At 41.7% G+C, this 23,210-nt stretch overlaps 2 protein-coding genes and 1 long non-coding RNA gene across 5 annotated transcripts in view; 1 reads left to right on the top strand and 2 right to left on the bottom strand.

Annotated features, from left to right (window-relative positions):
* Window positions 1–16,459, top strand: part of EMILIN2 (elastin microfibril interfacer 2) — a 34,971-nt gene extending 18,512 nt beyond the window's left edge. For both annotated transcript variants that reach the window (XM_085220827.1, XM_031552813.2), the window contains 4 exons: window positions 4,323–4,652; window positions 5,167–5,205; window positions 10,956–11,090; window positions 12,123–16,459. In XM_085220827.1, the coding sequence (XP_085076953.1) occupies window positions 4,323–4,652; window positions 5,167–5,205; window positions 10,956–11,090; window positions 12,123–12,460 (842 nt within the window). In that variant the 3' untranslated portion in view covers window positions 12,461–16,459. The remainder of the gene's footprint in view (window positions 1–4,322; window positions 4,653–5,166; window positions 5,206–10,955; window positions 11,091–12,122) is intronic.
* LOC146544692 (uncharacterized) lies at window positions 4,211–11,084 on the bottom strand. Its single transcript, XR_014882442.1, has 2 exons — window positions 10,947–11,084; window positions 4,211–10,850 (listed from the first exon to the last, which is right to left on the bottom strand). It is a non-coding gene; the product is annotated as an uncharacterized LOC146544692 (long non-coding RNA).
* Window positions 16,460–18,607: 2,148 nt separating the features above from the next.
* Window positions 18,608–23,210, bottom strand: part of LPIN2 (lipin 2) — a 38,875-nt gene continuing 34,272 nt past the window's right edge. For both annotated transcript variants that reach the window (XM_085220828.1, XM_085220829.1), the window contains exon 20: window positions 18,608–22,969. In XM_085220828.1, the coding sequence (XP_085076954.1) occupies window positions 22,825–22,969 (145 nt within the window). In that variant the 3' untranslated portion in view covers window positions 18,608–22,824. The remainder of the gene's footprint in view (window positions 22,970–23,210) is intronic.

Genomic DNA, 23,210 nt, shown 5'->3' with positions numbered 1-23,210 from the left:
CAATTTTGACTCTTTGCTTTAGAACGCCACAGAGAACTTTGACTGCTTTTTAAAAGCATTCTTTAAAAAAAAAAAAAAAAAAAGTACCATGTGCTTTCATGCTTACTTTAAGCAAGAATAAGGGGAGTAGAAAAAATAATATTTTTAGATAGTGTATTTAAATGAGTTATAGTTAATAATTATCTGTGGGTGTTATTCCAATTAATTTTATTCAGCTTCATTTTTTGTATGGGTGTAGAGATGAGATTATGTGTGAGAATCCCCCAGCAGATTCCTCAAGGGGAATTTAAGGGTAAGCTGAGAAAAGACAAAGGAATTTGAATTTATGATAAGAAAGATTCCCTGTAAGTTTTTTCCATAGCATGTGTTAATAATTATAACTCAGCATCAACTCTTATGTGCAGCTCTCACAAACAAGCTCTGGCATATTTTGATGTGTCAATTTAACACTTCATAGCCCTACCAGAAGTTTGCATTCCCACAGTGTAGTTGGCAAGTTGACAATACGCTTACGTCACCACTGGCATTGTTTTCACACCTCGGCCAATTCTGTTAGTCATCCAACTTGTTAGCTTAATGTACCTTCCCGGTGAGTTTCAAGTTTGTGTTAGAGTGGTTGAGAAGCAGAGGCACATCCTCTTTGGTTCATAATACCATGAAATGGTGACTTCTGCATGTCAGTGAACCTGGCCATGATGGTTTAGAGACCTTGCCAAATGCCAGTCACTCCCCTCTGCAGTTCTTGCCTAAAATTTCAGCAGTGTTTTTTGAAAGAGTCAAAGTTTACTGAAGCAAGGTGGTTTCCTTTTTCTGTTTCCATGAGAAAAAAGAAAACGTAGGAAGTTCAGACTGTTCTGAAATTTCACTTTTCAGTTGGTTGTGTAGTGCAGGAGATGCTTCTCATTTTAATTCTGCGTATATCTGAGGTAAATTTGACACAAGGCAAATTACTGTGCTAAAATTGGCATAGAGGTGCCATGTTTGGGCTGTCCAGTCCTTCTGGAGTATTAATTCCTGGATGAAGTTGGTGCCTTCAGAGGGCAGAATGCATTCGGGTGGTGAGAGAGCAGTAGGAAAAAGGCCAATTTCTGTGTATGGCCTAAATCTGAAGAAAAGGTGCTGAAAGAAAACCTCATAGGTTATTGGAGCTGGTGGTGGTTGGGAAAGATCTGATGCATAACTGAGAGTGTGCTTGTGTGCATGGAAAAATTTCTTCAGGAAAGATCTAAAGCAATTTCTGTTGGGAAGAATGCTTCTCCCACCCCCAGGCAAAGACTTGAAAGCTTGTGCTAGATGTGTTTGTTTTGAGTGTTTGATTAAGACCAAATGTATTGCAGTACTTAATACAAAATTCCTTCTCAGGTGAGAAGCTCTTGTATTAAGTACTAATTAATTTTTTTATTTTTTTTTAATTCTCTTCCATTAAAGGCAGAAGTGAGGAGGAATAGAAGAGGTTCATAATTCTTGGATATTCTTAGTAAAATCTTCTCTCAACCTCTATTACAGCATTATAATGCATTAAAAAGCCTAAGCTTACCTGGGCTGCCATAGCATAATTCAGTTTCATAGCAGAGCTGTTCTCTGCATCCACCACTGGGTTTTAGGGCTCCCAGGGAGAAGCCCAGCTGTTAGAGCTGGGAAGTGCGAGTAACCTGGGCGGCTGGTTCTGCTTCAGGCTGCTTCTGGCCCCTCACGGGTTCATGCGTTGATCCTCGAATGTTTCCAATTAAAATAATACAGTCTAGCACAGCAGTCTGGGTAAATTTTGATAATTGGAGGTCCAGAAAGATTTTGGCAAAAGCGCCTTTTTGGAAAGCAGTTTGGGAGCCCCGTTACGGGAGCTGGGCACGGCTCTAACAGTTTTTACGTTCATGGTCAGTGTGACTGCAGGATCCTCTCTGATACCTATGCAGTTTGGAAAGGTTTTCAGTTCTGGCTGTAGATCAGTGCTAAATTTCTTCTGTGCTATTTGCCAGTGTATCGTAGCATTCAAGTGATATCATTCGACTTCAGAAGGGCCAGAACTGGAACAACTCGTTACTAATATGGTTGTTGAGGGCGGTAAGGCAAGGATACTTTAGAAGGAATGCAACTTCAACTCTTATCACTGAATCTAAGAGTGTTGCTATATTTTCTTCAGAATTTTTTATTCAGATGTTTTGAATTCAGAGCCTAAACTAAGACACTGCATTAGAGAATGGCTGCACGTGACAGCACATAGAGACCCAGAGGCCAGAAGCATGTGGTATTAGTTTGGATTTCTGGTGAAGATTGCATAACTTTGTTCTGTTAGCATTAAACAAGGTGATGGCAGGTGGTAGTCTGCTCCAAGCACGTAAATGACTGCATATGATGTATTTGCCAAGGTAATGCAATCCAGCCATATTTTGTCCAAAATAAAATGATTGCTGCCCCCAGCTTCTCATCTTATACTATAAGTCCTTGCAGAAGAGCTTCTCATTGCAGTCTGTTCGTCTCTGCAGACACAATTGCTCTTCAAATGTTGTGAAACTAAGTGGTGTTAAAGTCAGAGGTTTCTTTTTTGCTGCTGGCTTTTCATACGGATTCATGAAACTTTTTGATGGATGGAAGTATAGTCTTATAGCCAGCTGCTTGTAGTTTGCTTTGGTTACTGTTATTTGACCTGAGCTGCAATTCCTCTGGTGATTGTCTCTGTAGAAGAGTTTGAAAAATAACAGCTAAATATCATCTGCTGAACTTAAAATCTAAGAAACAGACTGTATACTCTGCATTACGTCAGTGAGAGATAACATTAACTGTTAGCATTGTATCACAAATTAGGATAATAGAATCGCAGAAAGGTTTGGGTTGGAAGGAACCTCCAAGCCCACCCAGTCCCACCCCGTGCCATGGGCAGGGCTGCCCCCCAGAAGCTCAGCTGCCCTGGGCCCCATCCAACCTGGCCTTGAGTGCGTCCAGGGATGGGGCACCACAGTTTCTCTAAGCAGCTGTGCCAGCACCTCACTGTCCTCTTAGTAAAGCATTTTTTCCAACATCTAACCTAAATCTCCCCTCTTTTAGTTTAAATCCAGGGCAAAGAACTCATTAAGTATCTCAGCTTTCTCCATGTCTAAAGAAGCCATTCTCTCTTCTCATTTCCCAGAGGGTACACTCTCCTTTGCTTGTCTCTTAGGACAATCAGCCAGCAAATCTCAGGAACACATTTTAGAGGGCACATATAGCAAATGAATGCAGGTGTTACGAGACTGTGACTTTGGATAGCCTTGTAGTAATCTGGAAAGCTTACGTGAAGTTCTTATGAGAGGTATGGAGGGCCTAGATCCTGCTGCAGACTCTGGAGTGTCTGTCATGGTGAGTTGAATTGGGTAGTTTGCAAGGGGATGTTTGTCCATTTCTCGCTCCCATCCCTTTGCCTAAAGTCATGTTTCAGTCTTAAATTTCAACAAATATATCCAGTGCTAATGTACAATATCAATATAGTTAGAAATTTTGAAATGTGCATTTAAGCAGTACTTTTTTTTTTTTGTTAATACCATTCTTGATGTAGACATAATTCAGCTTCACACGTCAGAGGATATTGTATCCTTAAATTTAATCTAGAACTTCATTTCTATGAATACATCATAATTCCTGCAAGGGATTTAGAACTGGAACGGATCTCAAATGTAACTGTGTCAGCCCTGATGTCGTATGCATTGGCTGCCCTGCTGGAAAACTCTCTTAATGGTATCTCTTCTTTTTAAACAATAAAGGCACTTTGGGTAAATTATATCCTCGGGTTCTGCCTTTGTTGTTAGAAAATATTAGTAATGGGAGCACTTAGAATTATTAATTCATTGCTTTTCAAAGGAGAGGAAAAAAAATCCCGAAGCCAGTGTCCATTTACTCTTTTTCTTCTGTGGATTTTTTTTTTCATGGTAATGCTCAAGGCTTGCCCTGTGCTGGGTGTTGAGGGCAGAGTAGAAGGAAGAGATGTCAGCAGGAGGGATTGATATGAAGGAAGGAGGGAGAGCATGAAGCGGAGATGAAAGCACTGGTGGGAGGCAGCTGTAAAATACAGGCCAGCTTGGTAAAGAAAGCCCAGGCTGGACTAATCAGGGAGTGTTCACAGGTTGCTTTGGCTGTTGCTCTTCCCATCCCTCTGGCACAGGCTGAGGAAGTGGGCAGTCTAATATTTCAAGTGCATTGTGGAGTTTTATCCACGTGGCTCAGTGTCTGAGTGGTAAGATGGTCTTGAATTGTGTCCCATTTAATTTTGAAATATTTTCATCAATGTGCATACAGCAATTCTGTTTTAGGCAAATAATTCTCAGTTATTTTCTTCTTCAAACGTTCCAAAGGGCGACCGGAAGCACCGCGGCAGGCAGTGCCACCGAGACCTCCGCTGCAGCCCCAGCCTGGCCCACCACTGCTGCCCTCCAGGCCCAGGATCCAGCCCCCACGGCAGCGGCCCCCACTGCAGCCACCGCAGCCCAGGCCTGCACGCCCGGCACTGCCTGGCTCAGCCCTGACTCCATTCCTGCCTGGCACGACAGGGATCATCCTGGAAACCGGGGAGGCCGGACCTCCTGGCACAGTGCTGATGTCAGGGAGAGGCCGGCTGAGAAGCGTCGATGGTCAGGCTGGTCAGAGCACCATGCCCATTGCGGAGGGGTACGCTGGAGCACCAGGTGAGAGTCAAACGAGTAGTGAATTCTTCAGTAAGACCTATGGACACGCCAGGCCTTTTCTAGGAGGGCCTTCCTGTTCACCTGTTACAGCTATTTGGAGCAGGCTTACGGCAGAAGTGATTTGTAATGGAGCTTGGCAGCCTCCAGCTGGCGATGGAAGCAGGGGAAACGTGCTCAGTGCCAGTTTTGTTGCCTTTGCCAGGGCTGTGCAGAGCATGATGTCAGTGGGGCTGACGTAAAATTCTTGGTGAGTACAGCAGCATTTGCCACTAGGGAAACTTAACTTTTTCTTCCTGTAGTGCTTATAGTGTATTAGAATAAGAATTTAGTTTTCTTTGCCACAACCACCACAGCTTAATGATAATCTGAGCATTCTGTAGGAGATACCGTTTGTTAACTATTTCAGTAGGCTATTTTATGCTAACAGAATATTTTTCTAGAAGAATGCAGTGATACTTTGTCATAATGTACTCAATTACATACCATGCAACACCATACTACTTTTCCTTTTCAGGATATCCGAAGTTATCGCCTCCAACCATAGACTCACAAGGTAAGACCATTGTTTCCTAGAAATTCTTTACACAGGTGCTTTACTTCAGACTCTGGAGACTGGCTGGGAGAACAAAGTGATGTTGAGGAAAATCTGACACATTTTTACTCTACCCAAGCATTAAATCTGCATCCTTTGAAAATTTGATCTTAAAAAAATAATTCATTTGGGGCTATTGTTGCTTATTTTGTGAGATTGGTTTTTTATTTTTTATTATGAAGGGTTTCTGTTTCCTAGCAAATGTCAGGACTGACCTTTTTTCCTTTTAAGTGAAAAAATATATAATTCTTTCCAATGAATTTAGTATTTCTTTAGTAAGAGATTAATAAGGCTGATTCTAAGGTCTTGAAGCACTCTTAGTAGCTGAGATAGCACGTGAGCTGGTCCTTCTCATGGGGGAGTTTCTGCCTTTGTTGAAAAGATGATGACATGTTCCTGACTACAGTGAAAGTAGGAGTAATCCCACTGTCCACTACCATTTAGAAAGATGTAAAATGCAGTTTTCTAGGTTAGGTGTGGCTTTATTATTATTGTTCTTATCATAATTCACTCATGGATTTGTATGATAAACAGGTATATTACCTTTGTGTGGGAGACACTAGTTTGCCTCAATAACTATGTTGATGGGTTGCTGTCTGCCATACAGCCTCACACCTCGGATATTATCAAAGTCTTGTGAATGATATCCTGTGAATATTCCCACCCTTTCTTCACAAAGAATGATTTCATCTAAGTTTGTTTAAGGAAGTATCATAAGTAGATACAAAATCAGGGCTCAGTGGCATCCAAAATCCCGACCTTGGGTTTTAGTTTAGTAGCCTTAACAAAATCACAGGTGCCCTTTGTGAAGGCTGATCTGGAGACTGACAAGAAGAGCTGTGAAGAGTCAATGTCATAATTCTGATGTATATAATTTCTAATTAAAAATCTATCAGGGCCTTGAAGCAATCTTGAGGATTGCAGTGGCAAAAACAAGCAGCAATAGATAAGGCTTCTGGAAAAGGATGTGAAGTGAAGAAAAGCTCATTTATCTTGATGCCAGCAAAGTCAATATAAATGCTAGATTTCTGTGATAAATTGATATCCTGGGGGTTTATTCTTCTCTATACAAACTTCTACAGTTATAGGCAGCAGTATTTTAATAGCTTTATGCTAAAAATGTATGAACTTGTGCGTGTTAAAAATGTTAGAAGGGCAAGGTGTGGTAGCTGATGTGCATGATTGCTGCTTGGTGGAATGTGTTGCAACAAAGGATATCACCCTGAGATCTACAGAGAGACAGGCTCAACCAAGGAGTTATTTTTCCTATCTATGCCTCTGAAGACTATCTCAAAATAAGACAGACTTGCTGATCTGTCACACTTCACCCAAAATGCCCTGCAGACCCTGAGGTCAGATAAGGTTGTAGAAAGCAGTTAGTATGGTGTGGTACAAATGTGATGTGGCACAAATAGCTATTTTACTTACTGGAGTTGGGGCATTTACACCCACTGACCCTAATCATATGAGTGGGGACTGCTTATAAATAGCATTGACATAGAGCTCTTTGGGGCAGAACACAGCAGCTGAAAAAGTTATAGAAATTAACAGCTGAGAAGGGGAAGATTTGGGGTTTATTGGAGGAAGAACTTAGGGTAAGACATTGAGGAATCTTTCATACTTAATTGTAATTAATTATATCTTTGTCAGTCTTCTACATTTTTTGGTACTGAAATTGTAATTTGAAAGATCAAGCCTTGTAGTATAGAATCATAGAATCATGGAATTGCTCAGGTTGAAAAAGACCTTAAAGATCATTGAATCCAACCACAACCTAACCAAACTACCCTAAGTCTGACAACCCTCCGCTAAATCATGTCTCTGAGCAAAGTCCTATAATTCCTAAAACAGAAGGCATGTATTATTAAATTGGCCTTCTAAGTACTCCCTTTTGTTTCTGACTCCCTTTCATTTCTGTTTCTAAGCAAGGAGTTTATGATAAAGATGAGCTAAGTACCAGGACCAAAGTTCATCCACTTAATCCCTTTTACTATAAAAAGCATTGAATCAACTCTTATTGAAAAAAAAGCATCATGAGTAAATATTGAAGCATGACAATTTTAGAGCCATGAGAACTTTTCTTTACTGACAGTTGCAGAGGCAGAGGTCATAGATTGGCTGATGAACTGGTCTGGGAACCAATAAAAAAGTGCTTGAAGATCCCCAGTCACACAACTGGGCAAAGGCAGAGCCAAAAAGAGGATTTGGACACTCTGATCAGCATACAGAGGATCACAGTGAAAAAACTTTACTGAAAGCACAGACTGCCTTCCCCACCCTCTGGTTTGCATTGTTGGTAGTGCCCTCAACCCTGCAGCTCTGATGGAGGGTGATTGCTTCTCTCAGAGAAGCTTTATAGGAGATTTAGGTTGGATATTAAGAAAAGTTTGATCTCAGAGTGGTGAGGCAGTGGCACAGGCTGCCCAGGGGGGTGGTGGACTCACTGCCCCTGGAGGTGTTCAAGAAAAGTGTGAACGTGGCACTGAGGGACATAGTTAATGGGCAATATTGATGGAAGGTGGATAGTTGGACTACATGATCTTAGAGATCTTTTCCAGCCTTGATGATTCTCTGATTATTGTGCTGTGTAGTACCAAAAACTGCTGAGCCGATTAACCCTTCTGCTCTATGAACACTGCTGAATATATGCAGAGGAATGTTGGTCTGGGCTTTTTAATTCTTCTCACTTGTCTGATATTGAACCATCTCCATGTAACTTATGACAGTAAAGCTATGGAAATGTTTCAAATATAAAACCGTGAGTTTATTGTGATGTAAGATTTGTGTTGCTGCAGGTGCTCCTTGATTTGAAGAAAAAGTTTATTGAATACATAAATTCACCTGCTGTGCTTGTAATGGATTCTCTTGCTTATTTAGCCCTTTCTTTTGATAGTTTGACCAGGAACAATATTCTGTTATTACGTGTTAATGATTCAGTGCAGTGGAAGGCATTGCACCACTGGTTGTGTTTTGCCACTGTTTGTGTGAAAAAACAGCATAATTCACATAAGCAGACTTGAAGGCCTGGGTAAAGGATAGATATTTGTGCAAGGAGCAGTAGGTCAGCCACAGGACAAACCTTTTCTGGCTGAGATTTGTAAAGTAGGAGCATTAAGACCAGAAAGGGCTGTTATGGACAGACTTTTAGGCAAAGTAGCTGTGTCTTCATAGCACACTGAATGAATTACAGAATCATTAAGGTTGGAAAAGACCACTAAGATCATCATGTCCAACCATCAGCCCATTCTCACCATGACCACTGATCGTGACCCTCAGTGCTACATCCGCACGGTTCTTGAACTGCTCCAGGGACAGTGACTGCACCACCTCCCTGGGCAGCCTGTGCCACTGTGTCACTGTGTCACTGCTCCTTCTGAGAAGAAATTTTTCCTATTGTGTGTAATGATCCACTTCAGAAACAGGTGAATTTTTTGTGAAGCTTTTTCTCTGTCAAGCTGTGTCTTCATGAGGATTGTGTATGTGATTCCTAGCTTTTAAATGCTTTGAAGCTTTTCTTCCTGATTTTTTTGTAATTCCACATCACTCACTTAAGTGAGAGGTTCCAAGCCCAGACCTTGCCTGGAGAAACTGATCTCTGTGTGAGGAAAAGTATTTGCAGGTGGGGATATGTGTGGGAGGTTGGTTCATTTCTGTAAGGTTCTGCAAAAGCATTGCTGTGAGCTGTTGGTAGGACTTGTGAAAGCTTCAAACAGGCACAGCTGCAGCTGGAAATCATAGAATCATAGAATAGCCTGGGTTGAAAAGGATCACAATGATAATGTAGTTTCAACCCCTCTGCTATATGCAGGGTCACCAGTCACTAGACCTGGCTGCCCAGAGATTCAGCCAGCCTGGCCTTGAATGCCTGCAGAGATGGGACATCTACGACCTCTTTTAAACTAATCTACAGGATATTTAGAGGCATTTAAGATTTCTTCTTTAGACCAGTACTCATAAAACTGAGCTGATGGCTTAAAAGAACAAGGCTGCGGATCTGAAGCAACTTCAGCAGCAAAATCTAAAGTCTATTCAGACAATTACTGTCAGTGAAGGAAAACCTAAGGGAAGCTGTGGTGAGCCAGGATAGGAGTCGGTTCCCCATCCAGATGGTATGTAGCTGCTGTGAGTGCGATATGGGCAAGCTGCAGAGTTTGTGCCATCTGTACTGTGTGGCTATAGGTGAGAGGAACCTGTCTGAGTCAACCAGCGAGAAGTTAGTTGATGTGCATTAACAGTTGGTAAGAGTAAGCTGAGAGTAGAAGGTGGTGTTAAAGTGCTGGAACTTTGCAGGAGCTCCTTAAGTAGACTTCCTGCAATTCATTTGAGTCCTTTTGAACAACTTCATCTCAGTTCAAAGGAGCTCTTGCACGTGCACTGGCAGCTAAAAGGGCTTCTGTCTCATGCTCACAAAGCAGGCTAAGTACTGAATGAGGAGATTTCCAAAGATACATGAGACATCTGGTTAATAGCCCCGAAGGGAACTGCTGGTGGTTACTTGCATCTCCTTCCCTTAAGTTCCCCTGTGTTCGTGCCAAGTTACTCAGGGGGAAAAAAAGAAAAAAAGAAAAAAAAAGTCTAGTGCAGCATTGGTATATTCTCATTGTAGATAAAGATTTGTCACTTCTTCTGTATTGAAGTGAATTGAATGGTTGTATCATTGGTTGCTGATGGGCACTGTCAAATTGAGAGAAAGAGGAAACAAATATTTATTTTAAGGAAGGCAGAGCAAGCAGCAAGGACTGGCACAGCACAGAGATGACATGGATCCTAATCTGAATAGGGAAGAAGAGAAAGAGCAGCCAAGGGAAACTTTAAGTGTATTCATTACTTACCACTAGTTGTCTGAGCACAGCAACAAGAGCTGACCACTGCTGGCAGTATTCTTGCTTAGGGGGAAAGGAACTAAAACAGGATGAACAGGTGGGTGGTCACTTAAGTCTTGTCTTTAAGTCTGTCTTCTTAAAAGCAAAATTTTGTTCCAATTGTCCAAAGGACATTTCATCAATTACCAGTCTAACTGTACTGTTTAGCTGGTAAACAGATGATAGCCATTGTGAAATACTCATGTGTCTGTCCGATTTGCTTAGAAAAGAGTAAAGATATAGAGTGAAAAATTCCCCAAAAGAAAAAGAGAAGAGCCCCAGAGATGGTTTTTTTGTTGGAATACCTCTTGCTTTTGTAGATGTTTTCACGCCTCTTTAGCAGAGGAGATCAGAGCTGTATGCAGCTTCTCAACTTAACTAGGAAAGCTGGCATGAACTATAGACCTTCACCACTTCTGTTGCCACTGTGATGGTGATATAGAGCAGAGATGTCCAGGGGCAGCCTGAATCCTGTGGAAATTTTATGGCAGATGCTTGCTAAATTCAGGTACGGCATGATTTCCACTTGCAGCATTTATGAGCCACATTCCTCTTCCTTAGAAGGAAAAACAACTTGTCGGCAATGCCTGTTTTCTGACTGGGAGCTGGGAGGCTGTGGCCAAGAGGGAAGTGTTACAGTACTCAGTTAATGTCTTTTTTTATGGTGAGACACCTGGGGCTTGGGCCAACAGTATAGAGTCTGCTAATTCTGGCATCCCTCAAGGGCTAGGCTGAGTGGTGTACCTGTGGGAACAGAGACACTGGGTTATAAACAATAGTTATAAACCATTACAGGGAAGGGCTGTGTTGTCCTGAAGTGACCCTAAGTCATGTTCTTACCCATTTTAGGACCTGCTGCTGCTGCGGCCTCTCTGGTGTCCTTTTCAGCTGGGCTCACGCAGAAGCCTTTCTCCAGTGACGTTGGCGTGGTTCACTTTAACAAGGTGCTCGTGAATGATGGGGATTATTACAATCCCAATACAGGTAACAGCCAAAGAACGAACCCACGGAGATGCCAGATGGCAGTAACATGTTACCAGGGTATGATGCCATCCCTGGCCTTGTGGCGCATTGAACAAAACAAAATACATGAGTCCATCCAAACCAGATCCACCACGGTAGGAGCTTCCCATGGATTTAGCAGGCATACACTTGTAATATTTGGTTTTCCACACCATCTCAATCATGCTGAGGCACAGCTCATCACCAGCACTGCAGGTCTGTGTTCCCACCCCACCTCAAGCAGCTGCATCCAGTTAGAGCTGAGAAGCACATGCTAACCCACCTCACTGTGGCCTGAGCAGAGGAAGGAATGAGGTAATGTATTTTACCTCCCCAGTGACGGTTACCATGCCACCTCCTTCTCAAGTGTCATATCACTTGAGGGTGTTAGGCGTGCCTCAGCCTACTGGACACTTGAAAAGCATGTGGCTGCCTTTTGCTTCCTCACCCAGCTATGAGTTGTGGCAACTCCTTAGGACAGGTGGCTTCTGAGCATGGACAAGACATGCTAAAGTCCTTAAGGACTGGTGGGCTCTGACACAAAATAAGCAGTAGGATTATATGTGTATCTCTGCAACAGGAGGGTGGCTACAGCCCAGGCAGTGCACCTGCAGCACGATGAGCCTATGCCTGATTCCTTGCTTCTAAGTCTTCAGTGTAAACCATCTCTGACCGCACCTGAAACACCTCCTGAACTTCCATGAGCTGGCTCTGTAACGCTGAGGGCTGTGCAGAATTACTGAAAGCTGCCATGACTGAAGTGTACATCCCTGTGGTGTTGGTACTTTCTGCAAGCTGAGTCTGCAGTTCTAAAATGAATGGTAATGGAAGAGTCCTGTAGTTCAACACTCTCCTTCGCCTTCAAAACTGCTTCCAGTTGGTCAGCTGCCTGAGCAGTTATCTGTGTGAGCAGTGGATAATCCATGTTGCTTAGTGTTTGTCATTGTGCATAGGGTGCTTGGGCCAGTCCGTGTTGACCAAGACGGACAAGCTCAGCCTGTCTCTCTCCCGCAGGCATATTCACATCACCATATGAAGGGCGCTACCTGATCACGGCTGTGCTGGCTCCAGAGAGAGATGAGTATGTTGAAGCAGTGCTGTCCGTCTCCAATGCAAGCGTTGCTCAGCTGCACACAGCTGGGTACAGAAGGGAACTGCTGGAGTACCACAAACCCTACTCGGGGAAACGGACCTGTGGTGGTCCTGGAACATTCCACCTTGTTCTTCACCTCAAAGCAGGAGATGAAGTAAATGTCGTCGTAACAGGAGGCAAACTGGCCTACACAGACTCTGACGAAATGTATTCCACATTCAGTGGGGTTCTCCTTTATCCTTCTATTTCCCATGTTTAGGCCCACCATCAAACAGGAGAGAAGGGTAAGATATTCTGAAGAAATTAAGAGTAATAAAATTCAAAGCTTTAATATATTCAGTTTATATATTTGATTTCAATGATGAGTTTGTCAATAATGAAACCTTTTCCTTGTCCTCAGTTACCAGAGATAGCTACAGCAGACCTGGTTCTGTAACCAAACTAGCTCTTTCCCCATGTCCTTGTTTACCTGTTACAGACAGAACAGCTGTTAAGCAACAGTTGCATTCTGAGTAGATACTTTTCCACTGTGCTCTTTCCCCTATCAAATATCCTTTTCCGTTTTATCCCCAGTTTATCTCTGCCAGCATCCCAAGTGTATCAGAGTTTACACCTTAGCTGAAGTTTACAGCTGCAGTCAGCTATTTTTGCGCTTTCGATAAAGCAGGGACAAGAAAGTGAGATTGTACAGGACACCATCGATGACTTCCTAGTCCTTGTGTTCTTTAATAATATGTCGTCAGTACATTATCACAAACCAAAAAGCAATTGCTAACCATGGTGGTGCAAAGCAGAAAATGATGTTTGCATCAGGTTTTTTTCTCGCCTTTAAGGACCAAGTGCAGTGCTCAGAGAGGGGGTGAGTGACTCCAGCACTGTGCAAGGAGGAACATCCCTTGCCCCAGCTTTTCACTGGGTGGGTGAGAACTTTAAGACTTCTGACAGTGCTGTTCTCTGGAACTCTTACAGTTTTTGCATTAAGAAGCTATTTTTCTTCTTTGTTGTATTGTAAAAGATAGGCTAGAGGAAAAACACATGGTATGGGAAAACAGACTTTTTAACCAGTACTGTCCAATGTACAAACAACGCACCCGAGGCACTCTGATTTTGTTTTAGCAACTTCCTGCTTCAAGTGAGCTTTGTTCTACTTGTTTCACCATTCAGCATCAGTTGCTATGGATGGAGCAACTTCCCTCTTAGTTTAAGCCGCAACAATGTTTTGTTTCTCCTGTCAGCCACTTCTCAGTGAAGGTGAGAAAAAGGGTTTTTTGTCTCTTGTGTTAACATTTTGAGCTCCTCTGTGGCTGGAAAAAAATCTTAACCATGCTTTGATATGGGCAGAACTATTCACTGCCATCTATATGTTATACAAGTGGATCATCTTCTCATATTCTATTCATCCTGCATAGAACTATATTTATTATCAGTGGTTTGTGTAGTACATTTTCCTTCTTATGAATCCAGAATGGCTTTTCACAGCACAGACTAGATAATTCCTTTATGTGAAGGAAAAACTCCTTGTGCTGTAAGCCTTCATCTGAAGCCTTTCCCATCTGAGGAGGTCAGATGAACACTTGCCTTTGTTGCATAGTTTTGGAATAGATACTCCCCAGTAACTCTGTTTCCAGGCGATGAGATGGGACCGTCCCACAACAAATGATCACATCCTGGAAGTTGAGCTGCCTTTGAGAAATGCAGACAGAAAAAGCTCTATCCCCCTAGGAGCTCTGCGTCAGTGCCTTTGCAGATATAGGAAGGAGCAGAGGAAGGAAATGGCCAGCAGATTTTTAAAGCGTGTGAATGAAGAAGGTCTCCTGGCACCTGATTTTCTGCAGTTGGGGTTCTGCTGCCAAGCAGGAGGTAGCGCTGGATGTATTCTGCAGCAGAAAGGTTGCTGGTGCAGGAGCATCTGTAGGCAGCAGCTGAAGGCACCTGGCACACTTGGCAGCCTGGGGAATGGAGCCAGCCCCTCTCCCTTCCCTGAGCTTGTCCTGATCTGTGCCGGAGCCATTAGCATGCAGTTGGCAACCTTGTGCCCATTCAAGAGTATCCTTTCTTCTGTCCTAAATCAGCAGCCCACTGCTCTCTCACTCCTTCAAGGTCTCCGAATTGAAGGGACAGACTGGAAAGATTTCTTTTTAGTCTTTCTGAAAGCCAATTACATCAACTGTATATTTGTATATATATAATGTGTGTGTGTCTGTGTACATTCTGAATCAATTTCTCATTATGTATGAAAGCTGTAGAGGCGTTTTTCCTTTTAGGATATTTTCTACTCTCTTCAAGAAAGCTGTGTGCTCTAAGAAGCTGGCTGCTGTCTCTGTGTGACTCAGTATTGTTGCATTTTGGTGCCTGTTCTAAAAATGACTCATGGAAACAAACAAAGCAATCTGAGTGCCTGGGGAGTCCCAGCTGGCAAACACCACCTCTTCATTTTTATTTTTTTCCCCTCCAAGTGAGGCATATTTTTAAGAATCAGTGGTGCAAGTTTAGCACTGGAATTGCATAGGTTTCATCACCTGATTCTCACCTAACTGCTCTTCCAGGCTTCTACCTCCAGCACACACATTCTCCCGAGCACGGTGCCCTCAAGGCACGACGCTGTCTTTTGCCAGGATCCTCTTCCTTGCACCTGGGAACTGAGAGTGATCCCACACAACCAGTATTCATATGCAGCTATAAAGCATTTTCTAAACTATATCACAGCAGGAGTGGGTCTCAGGGGTGTATTTTGAGAACACTGTATAGTGCTTTTAGGGATCGTTTCCCATTCACTATCTCTAGTGATAGCTAAAGCTATGAACTACGAACGTTGATGAGGAACCTCTGCGTTACACTCCTGCCTTTGCTTGAGAAAAATGAACCTTAATTACCACTGTCTCAGTAATTGCTATAATTGGGGCAAGTGGCTCAGACCTTCTCAAAGCTTTCAGGGCATAATATCTGCCCAGCTGGGATGATTGAGATGCTGTAATACAGGAAAGGGGGATCAGAGATCCAGTTGCTCCTTCAGTCAGAACTTCATTAAAACATTAAAGCAGGATTCTTTGGCAAATCAAGCAAAATTATCTTGTCCCCTGTGCTCCTGTTTCCTATCATCAGAACAGGACAGACCAGCAAGCTGACAGCCAGGGAACGTGCCTCTGCTCTGGCCAAACACATTGCATCCTAGAGCAGATGGAAAAGGCAGCAGAGAGCCAAACAAATCAATAATTGCAGGAAATCATAGGCAAGCTAAGAGCAAAGCAAGAAGGCAAATTTTCACCACAAAACATACGAAACTACCTCATTAATTTAATTTGCTGTTAAGCCTTAGAGGACATTACTATTCTGACCATTCAAAGCAATGAGGATTTTCAACAGCATCCCACCCTACAGCCATTCAGTGTACCCCAGGTTACTTGCAGCAGTTTTGCACAGTTCTACTGACAGAGCATCTGATCAGCTTGGTGAGGATAACCAGCCATTCCAGAACCACTACAAATAGTCAAAGAAGAACAGCTGTAAGTAGAATGCATAGAAGGCAACTTGAAACAAAGTGCATGCAAGTCCTCACTAGAGCTTGAAAAGGCCCAAAGGCACAGGGAGCACACAAAGGGCTCCTCAGCTACAAGCTGGAGATTTGTATCAGGAGCAAATTTCTTCCTGAGGAGTTGGACTCAATGATCCTAATGGGTCCCTTCCAACTCTGGCTATTCTGTGAATCAGGAGCATTGTATTTGCTAAGTAAGTCCTTATGGCACAGCGCAGTAGTGGATATGGATACGTTCCACCAAAACCACAAATGCTGTCACACTGTCAGCTTGGGGATGGAAGGAACATCTGCTTCCTTGAGCCTTGACCAACAGGTAGGCTTTGGTTCCAAGTTGCTCCGAGATAATGGCGCAGAGTGCAGACTGTGCAGCACGAGGCAGATTTGCAGTCAAGCCAGCCCTCCTGCAATGTACCCTGCAGACTTCAGACAAGGTGCAAAATAACAGCTCTGCCAATTTTTTGTACAAGGGGGACTCTAAAGAACACCTTAGAACATGTTCATACATAAGCAGGTTTTGGCATTTATGGATTTTGCTATCTTGATTGTATTAGAAAAGTATTGATTTTTTTTTCAGCGAAGAGCAGCTCATTTGAGTGTATGCTTTGTATGCATATGTATACATACAAAAATGGATGTACAGAAACTGATATCCAGGAACAGGAAGAAAATTGTTCAGTGAACCCAACTGCTGCCATGTCCAAATAAAACCTGCCTGTTTTGTGATCTTGGTGCTCCTTTGCTTTCCAGTGAATGCAGTACTATCGTAAGCTGAAATTTTTGCTATCTCCTCTACCACCTTTAGAACTTCAGGTTCTGGTTTCTTAGTCAAGTTTCCATGTGTATATTTACTTCAGTGTCAGACACTGGTACAGGTTTTGTGGTAGTACAGAAGTTCCGCCAACACAGTTCTTAGCCGCCCTGATTTCTGGCTATTTCAGTTAATCTCCAAATTTGGATTGGAGAGAGTAAGTTTTATAATAAGTCAGGACAAAATACGGACAGGTAGGAAGAAGGAGAAATAGTAAAAAGGGGTGGGAGGTAATAAGTAATTAGGAAAAAACCGTGAAGATCCTCAGATCTCTGTGCTGGTTAAGCATTACCTGCAGATGACAGCTGCTGAAAGTGCGCTTCAACAGCACAAATCGACGTTTGAATCAGAACTCTTCTGGGCACACTTCCTGACAGAGGAAGATTCTGTAGCACTTGGGAAGAGGTGACTCAGTGGTGCTTGCAATTATCCCAACACACAGTTCATTGTATCTGGCCCAAATGGTGCCCAGGTGCACACACGGCCTCCCCCAGGGCTCTCGATGTGCAAAACGGATGACGGCATGACAAAGCCTGCCCTTGCACACACACAAGAATTCCGTTCTTGGAAACTACAGCCACACCCATCAGAACATGGTTAGGGCCGCACAGCTCCCTGCAGCACTCCTTCAGCATGCCTGCCCACCTCTTCATTGTGTGACTGTGGGAAAAGTGGAGGTTAACTCACATGCAGGAGCCCAGCTGGGAAAGAAGAAAGGACCAGACTGTATGTAACAGCACTGGGTCCTCACATGCTGGATGCAGGCAATGGAAGACACAGGAACAGTCATGGAATTCCAGACACAACCCTGCCGTGGCCTCCCCTCCTCACCACCTCTCCCTCTCACAGGGAGATCAGGCCTGCCACCTCACAGGCCATGCAACCACCTTCCTTTGGGACTCCGGCAAGCCGTTGGTGAGGCTCCTTGCCAGCCCCTAAGGCCCTCAAAGCACAGTGACCAGTTGCCCAGCACTCTATAGGAGCTTACAGCAGAGGCCTCTAACTCTCTACGTGTCTAAGACTTCTCACAGACAGATCAACAGACCCACCGAGAACAGGCTTACTTACTGTCAGCTACAGAAAAACAATACAAGACCAGACAATACTTCTGCAACAAATTTGAACATCTGGCATACACAGAACAAACCCACCTTTGCACTGCTTGCAGTGGCATTGTTGCTCACTGCACACAATGCATGAGCACTGAAACCTACGTGTGAAAGACGGGCAGTGTTGTGAAGCACCCAGATGCAAAGAGGTTTCTGTGCATGAGCAGAATCACACGGCACTCCAAACACCAGTGGAAATTCTGTCACTGGAGCAGGAGATAAAACTAGCACTAAGCTGTGTCTGGGCAGAGGAAAGTTAGTGTGCACTGGTGACAGCAATGCAAGAGATAAGACTTAAACTGCAGAAGGATCAAAAGGCACAACGTGATTTACACTTTGATGTAGATTTGTCATACATTTAATTGTGATTGAAATGGTTGGATGTTTTGTTAGATTGCTAGTCAGTTGCGTTTATCCATAGCAGTAAGAGGCCAGGAAGGGTAAGTTTCTACCAAAAGCTTGAGATCCCTTTTCCAAGATGATCTCACAATAATTACCTCAAGCAAATTAAACAGCTGTCTTGGAAGACAATACTTTGCCTTGAAAGGAAAAAGTTAGCTCGAACAGAATTAGTATAAAACTCCAAATTAGGGCAGATTTACAAGTGCTTACGCTACATCGTTGCTGGATTTTCTTCAAGGCAGCTTGTGTGTTCCCAAGATGTATCTATGATTACAGTGCATCTGTTACCTGACATTAATAACGCATGTTTACTTTCATTATAGTTATAAGCAAATATTGGTATTGGCAGACAATGCAAGTCTGATTACAGCAATTATTTGTCAGCTGTATAAATACTCTACAACTAAACCAAGCACGAGAGAAAGCAAATGTATCGTTGTCCTTAATACAGCAACTCTAAATGTAAACATAAATGCAATTTAAATAAGCCAACATTCATTAAATTAGCAATACAAAAATAGAATTCCTAAGTACAAATTGAAGAAAAAAAAGTGAGTTTAAGTTTGTTTATTGTGATAACATTGTTCTCAACATCAATATGCATTGCACTGAAGTGTGGGTTACTGCACCCAAGATAGTCCAGTCTTAACAAAAACCACTATTGGTACAGTCACACATTTGACAGCTTTAAACACACTACCTTATTAGTGATTGGGTTGCCTGAATAGTCAGATGTTCCACATCTTCACCGTAAAAATGAAACAAACTATTGAAGAGAATTTTCCTATTCTCAAAACAAACCCAAATGTAACTTTCATCTGGAAATAATTAACACTGTAAAAAAAAAAAATCCCAAAACAATTCCATTCTATTCAACAGGATTCAACTCTGGAAACTAAAACTACTTTAGGCAAAAGTGACATTTTAAAGGCTTCTCAAATCCATCGTATATTTTTGACATTTCATTATGAATTCGCGCTAAAGCCATTTAAACAACTCTTATTTATATGACAGTATTTTCTGGAAGACTTGTATGGGATATTAATACGAAATCTCATTTATTTTTGTCTTTACCATAAGCAGATTCAGCGTTTGTTTCAGAAGTTCCATAAGTAAGATGACACGAGCATTAAAACCTTTCCAGTTGAAATATAAAATAAAAAAGGACAGGAAGCTGAGGATACACGAGCCATATTGCACATGCACTTGGATACTGTCAGGGGTTATGTCCAACCTTTTGAACCACAAGCATGCTTTGAACAGTAAAAAATAAATTAATCCAGAAATGTGAACCACTTAAAAGTTACTGATGTTTAAATCATCACAGAAATGGGTAATGTCCAAGTCACTAACAAGTTCTGAATTGCAGTGCTCTTGCAATGCTCTTCCTGGACAGGTATCACTGACTCAGCTTTTGAGATGGTTCAACGCTAAGTGGATCTGCATCTTCAACAACACAGCCTTAACAGGGAGGTGTATGTGCTGACACACACACACACACACACACACACACACACACACACACACACTCAGAAAGTTCCTCTTTCATAGAAAGAATATGTTACTTGTGCTAGTTTTAAGTACAGCACAACTTGTTTTCAAACATGATTTCAGGCCACTTCTCTCAACTAAGGTAACAAAGGACAGCCTAATGCAGACTCTATATATTCCCCCTTTCATACTAATATTGCAGTACAAGCCTACAGTTTGGTAGCGACAAGATGCCTTTCCTTGTCAATAAAGTGTCCAGTACTCCAAACTATGTAGGTATGCAAGTACAATTACAAGTACAAGTACAGTAACCCATATTCTGTACCTAAGGAGGATTAGAAAAAGCTGAACAAAGCTTTGCATATGAGTCAAATTAAAAACAAAACAAAAACCAAACCAATCAACCTTACCTGTACCAGAAATTCTCAAGAACACTTTTACATATCACCAAAAACCAAACAGAGCAGCTGTTACAGAGATTGAAAAGCAAAATTTTTAAGTAAGCAACTTTTTGAACATCCCTATACTGCAAAACAACAGGTCAGCAGAATGAGGAGCTCACTGCAGCCATATTCATATCATCTGGAATCATATGCATTTGGAAATACTCTTGATTCATTAATTCTCATTAATTCTCACTGCTGATCCAAGTCCCCACTTGAAAATCCAGTTTCTCTTCTTACCAACCCGGAAAGATGAATAGAATTTAAGATAAAAAAAAAAAAAAAAAAAAGAATGAACAAAGATACAGCCAAGCCTTGGTAACAATCTGCACAGTTTGGAATCCCACTAAGGTATTTTCCTCAAAGTGTTCTCCTTTCCCCAAACCTATGTAACATCAAGGCTGCCAAGAATGTCAGGGATGGTACGTAAGATTTTGACTTTCACAAAGGTCTGCTTTAGCAGAAGCAGTTTCATAACCTTAATGAAAAATAGAATCTTCACACAGACTATTACAACTTGCAATTAAACTATTATGTGGATTCTTACATATCTTAAGGAATTTAAGTGGCTTAAAAGCTCAAATCCCGTTGATTTTCAAAACACTTAGTGATCATGAAAATGTAAGTTTCTACAGAAATCTAGGGAGTAGAAGTTTAAAAAAGAAAGGAAAAGATACATGGAATGACATTTGCAAGCTTCTGACATAGTGCAAATAAAATAATGGAGTAGAGTAAAATACGCTTTTGGTTGAATCCTGTGAAATCCACTTAAACACTCAGTAGATTGATGACAGGAGCAAAAATTTGCTGAAACAGTCACTGAATGTATTGTTCTCATTGTTTAAGGATGCCCTTCAAGTCCAGTAACATGCATGGCACACAATGACAGACAGGTGTATTTTCCTTTCCATCCTCATAATCCCATTCTGAATGAGAGCTTCCACATTTATCCTGCCCCCCCCCCCCCCCCTCCTTCTTTTCTAATGCTTTATAGTCACAGGAATATACTGGAATTCTATAAGAAAATAAAAGGTAATTTAATTTATATAGCAATCTGAAAATTACTGCCTCCATGCAATTCACCACTTGTCTAGCATTAGGCTGGTGTTACATGAGAATGCTAGGTTGAGACTACTCAGTTTGATAAAGGAAACGTTCCTGTGGGTGGGATAAGATTCCCTAAATGCACTCTTCTACATTTAGCATAACAGAGATCTTCTCCTACACCGAGGCCAAGTAAGTTGGAGCAGAAGGGCCTGGCCAAGTCACGTTTCTCTCAGATGCAGCCCTAGGTATGCACTGCAGCAGTAGCCATACAAGCACCTTCTAAAGATCACTTACTTTGCCACTGGGAGTTGTGTAAAGGTGAGAGCTCAGCTCCAGAGCCTGGCAGGATCCTTGGTACATAGCTTCAGGAACTTCTTGCTTAGAAAGTGTCAGAAAAGACTGCATCCACATAAAGTTTGGGACTGAAGTTTAAATGGCTGAAGGCATTAAGCTCTACAGGCTAGAAGCATATAATCCTCACCACAGACTTGTCCTAAGGACGTTAAATGTACTAGCTCAACTTAAAAAGCAGAACTACTTTTCTCTTATTTTCAAGTATTTTTGGAAGGAGAAATTAATTAGCGACTTTCACAGCTGATAAACACTAGACTTGGAATGCAATTTGTTCTCAGGCTCTGATCTGAACCTGAGGAATGACCAGCATAATGTTTATGAATAAAACAAAAAGAAAAAAAAAAAAAAGGATTTCATTCTGCTCTGCAGCATTTAGCCATTCTTATACCTGGAATCTCACTATTGAGCCACAGTTCCTTCCAGCTAGTGAAAATCTGCAATACAGAATTCTGGAAAGACCTGCAATAGGTAATTAAAAAAATTAAATACTTTTTTTTTTTTTAGTATAACAATTCCCTGAATATAATCTGAACATACTTTCTACTGGCCTAACATAGCACACACACACACACACACACCTCCATGATGAAAAGTGAAATCAAAATGCCAGCTCCCCAGCTCTTACAGAAACGTTCAAGATTTCTCTTGATGGAAATTTCACATGAAATAGTGCCGCCTGAAAGCAACAAAAGCCATACTAATATCTGATAACATTTCATTTTAACAAGCTTATGAATTAGTTTAAGCATTGCATATTAAAAAAAAAAAAGAGCAGCAGAGTTAGTTTGAGCACAAACTGTACAAGAACAGTGTTGCACATGTGACAGAAGGCATATTTACATTTGAAGATGAATTTTGTGTTTTCACACTGTCAGCCTAGTAATGGCCACACATTTTCTGTATTTTAGTGGAGAAAGAGCACACTGTCTTCAGTTCTGGATCCTCTGCAAAAAAAGGTCTAATTGCTCATCTGAACACTAGACCATGGTTTTTATTAATAGGTCTGACATTCTATTTGGCAGTTTCCATATACTTTTTGGCTTTGTTTTAGAAAATATACTACTAAGACTAATACAAAAAATCTATGCTTACAATAAGGTCTGACTGACGAAAATGCAAAGTCACTCAGCATTTAGTTGCCATGAACCCCTTGGATACCGTGGCCATCAATGACAGACCAATCTCAAGTGCCTTAGAGCAGGTATACAAAGACAGGCAATAAAGAAACAGACAAAAAAAAATCAAAAGCCCACAAAAAATTGGACAGCAGCTTTGCATTTTCTTCGTCTTACACCAACGGAGTTAAAGTGATCTCTTTAGTAAGACTTATGGTACCAGTATATAAATTAGAATCTTCATTAAGAAAGTTCTTCACATTTAAACTGAAGACGAGTAGCTGAAAATGAAATTCCATTTCTAGGTGAGAAGTATTTTTCAGGCCAGGTCTTCCATGTTAAGGTCAGGAAGAGGATCTCTCCAATAGCAAAAGGAGCTAAATTCTGGGCATGGAAATGCAGAACTCTGTTCTTTATTAAGCAATGGGAACACATGTTCCACAAGCTCACTTAGTCTGTAATACCTATATTAAAAAAAAAAAGAAGAAAAAAAAAAAAACACCATTATTTAACAGTCTAGTCACTGCTCAACTGTAGCCAAAAAAGCTTTAGAAGTCTAGACCAGAAAACTAAACACTAAGTACTGCTACTTCAGGAGCAATTTTCAATTTTATTTTGCCAGTTTACTTCCCTTTTTGAGGAGTTTCAGTTAAGTAACCAAAGCTGCAATGTCTCTGGCAAATAAAAATTTGCCTTGTATGTAAT

This window comes from Meleagris gallopavo, chromosome 3 (genome assembly GCF_905368555.1).
Source record: "Meleagris gallopavo chromosome 3, MGAL_WU_HG_1.1, whole genome shotgun sequence".
In the NCBI taxonomy this organism is placed as follows: domain Eukaryota; kingdom Metazoa; phylum Chordata; class Aves; order Galliformes; family Phasianidae; genus Meleagris; species Meleagris gallopavo.
The sequence above is the reverse complement of the archived record's forward strand: the minus strand, read 5'-3'. Positions and strand labels throughout refer to the sequence as shown.